General features: G+C 63.7%; 1 protein-coding gene across 7 annotated transcripts; it reads left to right on the forward strand.

Moving 5' to 3' along the window:
• Window positions 1–2,415: 2,415 nt before the first annotated feature.
• On the forward strand, window positions 2,416–8,663 carry GPIHBP1 (glycosylphosphatidylinositol anchored high density lipoprotein binding protein 1). Of its 7 annotated transcripts, none has more exons than XM_010329914.3 (6): window positions 2,416–2,513; window positions 3,595–4,191; window positions 4,697–4,802; window positions 5,232–5,363; window positions 6,393–6,506; window positions 6,638–8,663. In XM_010329914.3, exons 2-6 carry the CDS (start codon window positions 3,784–3,786, stop codon window positions 6,907–6,909), a joined length of 1,032 nt encoding a protein of 343 aa, XP_010328216.3. In that variant the 5' UTR covers window positions 2,416–2,513; window positions 3,595–3,783; the 3' UTR covers window positions 6,910–8,663. The 7 variants fall into 7 exon arrangements, with proteins under 7 accessions (XP_010328216.3, XP_010328221.3, XP_010328215.3 ...); XM_010329913.3 differs by lacking the exon at window positions 2,416–2,513 and adding an exon at window positions 3,089–3,113; XM_010329919.3 differs by lacking the exons at window positions 2,416–2,513; window positions 3,595–4,191 and adding an exon at window positions 3,065–3,113.

An 8,663-nucleotide genomic window follows, 5' to 3' on the forward strand; every position in this document is an offset into this window, starting at 1 on the left:
ATGCCCGCATCATTATTTTTAGTCTCTTAATATTGTGAAATTGTTACATCGTTTCTAACATTTTAACAATCTCAGTGCGAAGGACGTTGATTCTAAACGGATAAAATAAATGATGGGAACAGTGGGTCCCTTGCTCTCGCATTTTTCCAAGAGGGGAAGCCAGTACGGCCACGGGGGGATGTTAAAGTCAAGCCTGGAATCCCTCAGCCAGGCCGAGGGCGCCAAGCCAGGGGTGGGAACAGGAGGCCTTTCATGGAGAAGGGTCTCCGGAGAGGATGGTGCCCAGGCCCTGCTCTAGAAATCAAAGACAGACAGCAGCAGGAGGCAGCGGGGTCGGAGCTTGGAGGACTGTCTGAAGCTGTGTTGAGCGGAGCTAGATGGAGGTCAGTCACTCTCACAAGTGCGAGACAAGAGGGACCCCTTTGGAAGAGCGAGGGAAGGGAGACTGCAGGGTTACCTTGGTGGGGCTGTCTAAGGAAACTGAGCATGGAGGGTTCCGGGTGTGGAGCAGCGCAGAGGGGAGCTGGGAGGCCAGGGCGGGTACCCAAGTGAACCACATGTGAATGAGCTGATGAAGGAGCTTCTGGAACCAGGGTGTGTTTCCCTCATGGGTTCTAGGGGTGCATGGGAACTGCAGGACCCATGGGAGCTCCTTCCCCTGGCCCACCCACCCACAGCTACCTCTGAGGGCTAGATTCCAGGAAAGAAAAAAGGTTTGTGCCTCGGTGTGCATGGTGGGCAGCCTGCCCAGCCTGGCACTGTGGGGTCATCAGATTCAGAGAGTGCCAGGCGCAGTGGCTCAGGCCTGTAATCCCAACACTCTGGGAAGCCGAGGTGGGTGGATCACCTGAAGTTGGGAGCTCAAGACCAGCCTAGCCAACATGGGGAAACTCTGTCTCTACTAAAAATACAAAAATTAGCTGGGCGTAGTGGCACAAACCTGTAATCCCAGCTACTCAGGAAGCTGAAGCAGGAGAATCACTTGAACCCAGGAGGCAGAGGCTGTAGGGAGCAAAGACTACATCACTGCACTCCAGCCTGAGTGACAGAGCAAGACTCTGTCTCAACAACAACAACAAACAGGTGGAAGCAGAGCAACCCCAGGAGAGGCCCCTCACTGCCCACCCGGGGGAGGAAGGTCCGGACTCTGCCCTGAAAAACAAGCCCCTCCCTCGGCCAGACTCAGGTTCAGTGGGACAGGAGAGGACTGGCTGCAGAGAGGGCGAGAAGGAGCCCAGGGCAGGGAAAGCGGTAGCAAGGGCCAGCGCCTCTGCAGCCCACATCCGCCCCAAAAGGTCTGCCCTGCTGGTATGGACGCCGGACACTCGCCCCTCCGTCGGAAACGTTTCCCACCCTTCCTTATAGAAAAACTCTGCTCGCTTAGGCCCAGCCTCAAGGTGACCTCCTCCCTCCCGATGCCTCCTGATTCGAACCCCAATCACCAGCCAGCTGCCTGCTGGAGACGGCGGCGCACAGCCCTGGATCTGACTCCAGCTGGTGTCAACACGGGGAAGGGCATACCGGATAGGAGCCCAGGCCCAGGACGGGGCCACACAGCCCCCCAGGACAGCAGAGCCCATGGCCCCACCTGGGCATGATGCCAGCAGGGACCCTGCCCACTGAGCCCACCCCTTCCATGTCACCCAAGCAGGAGGGAGTGTGGATGGCTGGGCATCCCCTGTCCACAACCAGCACCAAAGTCTGAGCCCAAGGCTGCTGCTGCCAGAAACAGACATGTGACTCATGCAGGCCCCACCTGGGAGGAGGCCCAGAGAGCAGCTGTGTCAGAAGGGCCAGCCCCAAGAGCCAGCCCGGCCCAGCCGCAGAGCAGGCAAGTCCAGGCCCCACGGCACTGGGGTCTTCAGGCTGGGAGCTGGGGTGACCGAGCTGCCCTTAAAGGGCACCTCGGGGTGTGGGCACGGCTCAGGGAGGAGGCCCGGGCCGGGAAAGGTGGTCGAGCCCAGGGGCGCAGGTGCAGGCTCTAAAATGGGCCATGGCAGCTGCCCTGAGGACCACCAGCCCTTAGCCCTGGCTCTGGGGGACCACCGCCCTGCCCTGAAGGTCTCAGGGGTCATATCTTCACCCTGGAGTGTCTGAAAGGTCACGACCCTGTCCTGGGGGCTTGAGGGAGGCGGTGCCTGGGTGGGATGAGGGGTCGGCTCCACATACAGAGCCTGCCACACCCACCTGTCGGCTGGGGGCAGTGCTGGGGGACCAGGTGTCTGCCATTTGTGGGTCCTCCTTCACACCCGTGCCCCATCCCAAGCGGCAGCTCCTGTAGGGGCTGGATCAGACCCAGCAGCCTTTCCCGGGCAGGACGGAGGGAACAGCCTCTCAGCGGCGAGCACTAAATTTAACTCAATCTGCGAATCAAATGTGCTCTGATTGTCCTTAGGTGATTCCGCAATAAGCCCTGGCCTGGGCTGGGCAGTCTGCACCTGGGCTGAAGAGGCGCTGGGCCCAGAGGGAGGCAACGTGCAAGGGCCTGGGCCCCTGGAGAGGGGAGGCGGCAGGTGGAGACTCCCTGCTCCCTAACAGAGTCCTGAGCGCTCCAGTAGCGCCCTTCCTAGGAGCAGCTCCTGCGGCAGTAGATCCCAGGGCCTGTAGTGGGAGCCGGGGCGGGGCGCAGGGAGGCGGGGCGTGGGGGAGGCGGGGTGACAAGGAGGCGGGGCGTGGGGCGGGGCAATGGGGAGGCGGAGTGTGGGGAGGCGGGGCGCCAGAAAGGCGGGGCGATGGGGAGGCGGGGCACCAGGGAGGCGGGGCGCGGGGGAGGTGGAGCGATGGGGAAAAGAGGCAATTGGGAGGTGGGGGCAGGCGGGGCATGGGGAGGTGGAGCGACAGGGAGGCGGGGCACCAGGGAGGCGGGGCGTGGGGAGGTGGAGCGACAGGGAGGCGGGGCACCAGGGAGGCGGGGCGTGGGGAGGTGGAGCGACAGGGAGGCGGGGCACCAGGGAGGCGGGGCGTGGGGAGGTGGAGCGACAGGGAGGCGGGGCACCAGGGAGGCGGGGCGTGGGGAGGTGGAGCGACAGGGAGGCGGGGCGGACCTTGGGGAAAGCAGGGAGAGGGCGAGTGGTGGCTGGATAAGGGCGCAGGGGAGGCGGGTCCGCGGGGAGGTGAGTCCATAGGGAGTCGGGGCAGTGGGATATAGGTGGGCCGAGAGCAAGAAGGTGCTGGGAAGCAGGTTGAGGTGAGACCACAGGCAGACAGGCGGGGCTGGGCACCAGGTATGAAGAGAATGGGGCCTGCGGGGTGTGTCCGCATGAGCACCGTTATGGGCGACCCTGGCTTGGAAAGTGGTCTTGCAGCCTTGGACTGGGAAGGGCTGGGCGCTGGGTGGGTGCCCGTAGAGTGGAAAGAACGACAGGTTCGAGATGAATGAATGAGAGATGTCTGACTCGGTGGCTGAGACATCAGAGACAGGCGTTCCCAGCCGCAGGCGCTGTCCTAAGCCCAGCAAGTCACCTCGTCGTCTCATGAAGGAGCTGAAGCCGGGGAAACCCAAGGGGCCAGTCCAGGACCCAGAGCCGGGGGAAGGAAGAACCCGGTCTTAAACCCAGGCAGCTCATTCCAGAACCAACTCAACCTCCGTTACAGGTGGCCGGCCAGAAAATGCCACACCCCACCCGTTGAAAGTCGGGGAAACTGAGGTCTCAGAAGGCAAGCGCAGTCCTGGAGCACAGGAACCTCCAGGGACCCCCAGCAGGGGCTTAGGGAGAAGGAGGGAATGAGGCTGGAGTCCGCAGGCCAGAGGGGTGTGGATGGCCCAAGCTCCAAAGCACACAGATGTTCAGGCTTGACCCTGGCTCCGGGCTCCCGTCCAACCCTGGCCGCTGCCCCACCCCTCTGCTGCACTGGGGAGAGGGGCGGCGCAGAGCCTGGACTCTACCCTCTGCATCATCCCCTAGGGGCTCTGCATCCGCTTTGGTGGAGGGGGTTGGTTCAGGGAGAGGCCTGGGGGTGCCAAGCCTCTCCCAGAGCAGCCGTCTCTCACACAAGGCCAGAAGGCAGGTGAGGCTGATGGCTTTCCCAGCTGGAGGCCGAGGGAGCAGGCTCAGCAGCTCTGGAAAGCTCTCCACAGGACGCAAGCAGGAAGAGCACTGCAGACAGAGGGAACAGCAGGGGCAAAAGCTGGAAGTGGAAGTGAGGGGCAGCCGGGAGGCCTCGGGCCCAGCAAGCACACTGCAGAGTGGGGTGAGGAGGAGGTGAACGCACAGGCTTAGCTTGAGGGCATTGACTGTGTTTTTATTTAAACACTCTTAAAGGGGCCTGGGTGGGATGCTGGCTCTGGAATGAAGATGCTTGGCCAGTGATCAGCAAATAGAGGGTCTGTGACCCAAGCTCCTGTGGCTGTGGGGCCCAGACATGGGGTTGGGGGTGTCAGGCATGGCCCAATCCGAGGCGAGACTCCCTGTCCTGCCCTGCAGGGCCAAGGCACTGAGCAGCAAGCCAGGGCAGGGCCAGCAGCTCCTGCGGCCAGCACCATATTCAGCCGCCGCAGCTCAGGTGCACAGGACGCTCCAAGGCCAACCACAATGACTTCTCCTTCCCCTCCGGCCCCAGAGGTCCTGGAGGGAAACGACAGTCCCTGGCCTGGCGCCTGGAGCTGAGGACCAGTGTGAGGCCCATTGTTTGAGGCTGGAGCTGGTGGGGGCCACTGGGGAGCCCCCGGCAATGCCCTTCATCCCACTTACTGCAGCTCCAGAGCCCCACTCAAGGACTCAGAGTCAGGGACACAGCAGCGTCCGGCGAGATGAAGGCGCTCGGACCTGTCCTGCTTGTCCTGCTGCTATGTGGGCGGCCAGGTACGGAGCAAAGGGTAACCCTGTGGTGGGGGGCAGCGGGTGCAGTCCCGGAGCACAGGGACCCCCAGCAGGGGCTTAGGGAGAAGGAGGGGATGAGGCTGGAGCCCCCAGGCCAGAGGGGCATGGATGGAAGCTGGCCTGGGCCCCCGAGAGTCCCCAAACATCCGTGGCCCTATTTACGTGGGGTGTGAGGAGGGGCTATCATAAAGCACCAGCCCACAGCAGCTGCTGTTGTAACGCCAATGCCAGGGCACACTTGGCTGCAGGACAGTGAGCAGGGCGTGTGGGGGCCAGAGGTGACGCCAGGTAGGCTGCCCTGGGGCCTGAGGAGGTGGGGGGGCCAAGGAGTCGGGGGGAGCGACACTTGCCCAGAGCCGGTATCCCCAGTATCTGGGTAGCTGACGCTTACAAGCATTTTTGCACGGCCAGGGAGAGGGCAGGCACAGCAGAAGGAGGAGGAGGAGGAGGAGGAGGAGGACTACAGGCCAGACAGTTACGACGAGGAAGATGAGGACGAGGCGGAAGAGGAGACCAACAGGCTCCCTGGTGGCAGGGACAGAGGTACGGCCACCCAACCCCACGGCCCTGCTCTGCCTGGAGCATTCTGGGCGGGGCTGTGGTGGAAGCCAACAGGCCAAAGCCCTGCTGTGAGCTTGCCTCCAGCAGAGTGGGTAACACTCAGCGCCCCCCTCACTTCTCCCAGTCACCATGACACTCAGTTGCCTTCCGGAGTTGGGAACAGGGGAAGAAGCCATCAGCTGGGAGGGTGAGTGGTGTCAGGATACAGAGGATAAACAGGAGTTCACCAGGCAGAGAAGGGCTCAGTGGGGCCCAGGGTAGAGACAGCAGGTGCAGGGGCCCCAGGGTTGGGTTCAGATTGGTGGGGCAGAGAGAGCAGCAGGGCAGGCCGCCCTGTGCAGGGGAGGGCTGGACTGGCCACTGCAGGCTGGGGAGCCAGGGAAGCGCTGAAAGCAGAGCAGGGTGGGGCTAGTGAAGGCCCACCCTCAGCGCCCACCCACAGGCCCCTTAACCCCCTACACAGTGGGGCCACCCTCTGCTCTCTCCCATCCGAAGAACAAAGCAGAGCAAATTGCCGCATCCAACCCACTGCTGGACCCTCGAGCCGGGGCTCCCAGCACGCCCCACCACACCCAGCCCTCCCCCCACCCCCAGGGCCCCCAGGGCCCCCAGGCCTGCCCTCAGCCCAAGCCCCAACCCACACACCCACGAGGTGCCCACCGTGAGGTCCTCTTCTGCCAGGCCCGGTGCTCCCGAAGGCAGGACTGAGTCAGACTCACTGCCAGGTCTTCTGTCCCACAGCAGGAGCCTGGGCAGGACTGTCACAGGAGCTGAGTGATGACAGGAAGTTCACTCTTCCTGGCCCGACATCCCTCATCCCTGAACACACAGGCTCACGCACATAGCATAGCTCCCAGGGCCAAGCTGGGGTCACCAGCCCGTCTCAGCAGTAGGTACCGGAGTCTCAGCAGGCTAGGCTTTGGGGACACAGCTGAGAACGAGGAGGTGGACAGGGGTGTGGGAGGAGACCCCGGGGGACCCAGCCTTGGCCTGAGCCCGGCTCGTCCACAGTGCTGCTGCGGTGCTACACCTGCCAGTCCCTGCCCAGGGACGAGCGCTGTAACCTGACACAGAACTGCTGGCATGGCCAGACCTGCACCACCCTCATTGCCCACGGGAACACTGGTAAGTGGGCGTGGAGCCCCAGCACACGCACCCCCAGGCGGTGGGAAAGCCAAGGGCCCTAACAGAGCCCTGCAGAGCCACCTCGGAGGCCCTGCCCGGCCTCAGCCCCTGTTCCCCACTCCCCTCCCCAGAGTCAGGCCTCCTGACCACCCACTCCACCTGGTGTGCAGACAGCTGCCAGCCCTTCACCAAGACGGTCGAGGGGACCCAGATGACCATGACCTGCTGCCAGTCCAGCCTGTGCAACGTCCCGCCCTGGCAGAGCTCCCAAGTCCAGGACCCACTGGGCAAGGGAGCAGACAGCCCCCGGGACAGCTCCAAAACTGTGGGCACGGCCCTCCTGCCCACCCTCCTGCCCACCCTCCTCGCCGGTCTTGGTGCAATAGAGGCTGGGAGACCCTGATCCACCCCAGGAGACCCTGACCACAGCCCTCCCCACCCTTGGGAGACCCTGACTCACGGCCCTCTTCACCCCCGGGAGACCCTGACCACGGCCCTCCCCACCTGAGAGACCCTGACCACAGCCCCTCCCCACCTGAGAGACCCTGACCACAGCCCTCCCCACCTCTGAGAGACCCTGACCACAGCCCCTCCCCACCTGAGAGACCCTGACCACGGCCCTCCCCACCTCTGAGAGACCCTGACCACGGCCCTCCCCACCTGAGAGACCCTGACCACAGCCCCTCCCCACCTCTGAGAGACCCTGACCACAGCCCCTCCCCACCTGAGAGACCCTGACCACAGCCCCTCCCCACCTGAGAGACCCTGACCACGGTCCCTCCCCACCTGAGAGACCCTGACCACAGCCCTCCCCACCTCTGAGAGACCCTGACCACGGTCCCTCCTCACCCCCGGAGACCCTGACCACAGCCCTTCCCAGCCCCAAGAGACCTTGACCCACGGCCTCTCCCTACCCCGAGCCCACATGACTCACCCCCAGCCCGGCCAGCACTCTATCTGGTACCTGCCCCTCCTGCCCCTGTGCCAGCTTTGGAGAATGAATTCGGAGTGTCTTGGGTGATCCAGCATCACAGGCCCCCCCGCCCGGTTGCTTCCTCTGTTCCTGTGAGCGTCAGAACGGCAGCACGCTGGCACCAGGTCCAGGCCTTGGCCACCATGCCCCAGGACCTGCAGCCCTCATGGGGGTGGGGGTGCCCACCAGCCCAGCCAGGCAGAGATGACACCCACCACATGCCTGGGGGCCCCACAACCAATCCTCACCCTTTACTTTCTGCCATGGGAATCCCTCCATCTGCTAGTGACCACATGGGCCTGCCCTGCCCTTCCCCAGGGCGGCCTCCCCACCGTCCGGAGGGAAGAGGCTTTGGAGGGAGGCTGTATTCGCCCCTAGGAGAGACAGGCCTGGGGGGCTGCGGGCCAGAGCAGGAGGCGTGTGGAGTTGATGAGAGGAGAGGAGTAGATGAGATGGAACTTTTCCAGCCTCATCCTGGCAGCACTCTCGATTCCAGCCCCCAGGCCCGAAGCCTGATGGGTGTCATGGAGGGGCCTGGGGGTGGCAGACAGGCCACCCTGTGCCAGGGAGGGGGAGGAATGGGCCTGCGGCTTCCTGCAGAAGCAGGACTGGGTAGCAGAGGGGGGCAGGTAGATGGCCCGTTCTGGGAGGTCCGCCAGGGCTCGTCTGGAAGGGCTGGTGACTGCTCCAGGCTCTGCCTTCACCACAGCCCTGGGACGGCAGGCAGAGGCCCAGCCTGGGTCACAGCTCAGCCACTCACTTGGGTCTCAGTTTCCCCTTCTGAGGAGTACAGAGCGAGACTTCAAGAACCCCTGGATCCCACCAGTTCTACACTCCATGCGCCAGGAAGCCCAGAGTGCTGCCCGGCCTGCCATGTTCACCCCAGCAGGCACAGGAGGCCTCCGCTAACTCTTCTCTCCTTTCCCTCAGTAAAAAAACCCACAACGCCTAGCTGGGGTCTCGAGGCAAATGCCTCAGGTGGAGGGGTCGCGTCCTTCTCCTTCCCCTTCCTCCTTCCTGTTGGCTGAAGTGACGAGCGGAGCTCAGCAGCCACTTTGCACCGTGAGGCAGGACCAGGCATCAGGGCCGCACGGCCAGAGGGGCCTAGCTCGCTGCCGACAGAAAGCTCTGCCTACCTCAGGGTCCCCTTACCTGGGAGGGGAATAAATTTCTCCCGTGTGGAA

This window comes from Saimiri boliviensis, chromosome 15, assembly GCF_048565385.1.
Source record: "Saimiri boliviensis isolate mSaiBol1 chromosome 15, mSaiBol1.pri, whole genome shotgun sequence".
In the NCBI taxonomy this organism is placed as follows: Eukaryota; Metazoa; Chordata; class Mammalia; order Primates; family Cebidae; genus Saimiri; species Saimiri boliviensis.

Excerpts from the sequence above, each read along its gene's own strand:
- GPIHBP1 (XM_010329914.3), top strand. The coding sequence starts at position 3,784 with ATGTTCAGGCTTGACCCTGGCTCCGGGCTCCCGTCCAACCCTGGCCGC. Across the intron at positions 4,192-4,696 it reads CAAGCACACTGCAGAGTGGG|CTCCAGAGCCCCACTCAAGG; the intron begins GTGAGGAGGAGG and ends CACTTACTGCAG. Across the intron at positions 5,364-6,392 it reads CCCTGGTGGCAGGGACAGAG|TGCTGCTGCGGTGCTACACC; the intron begins GTACGGCCACCC and ends GCTCGTCCACAG.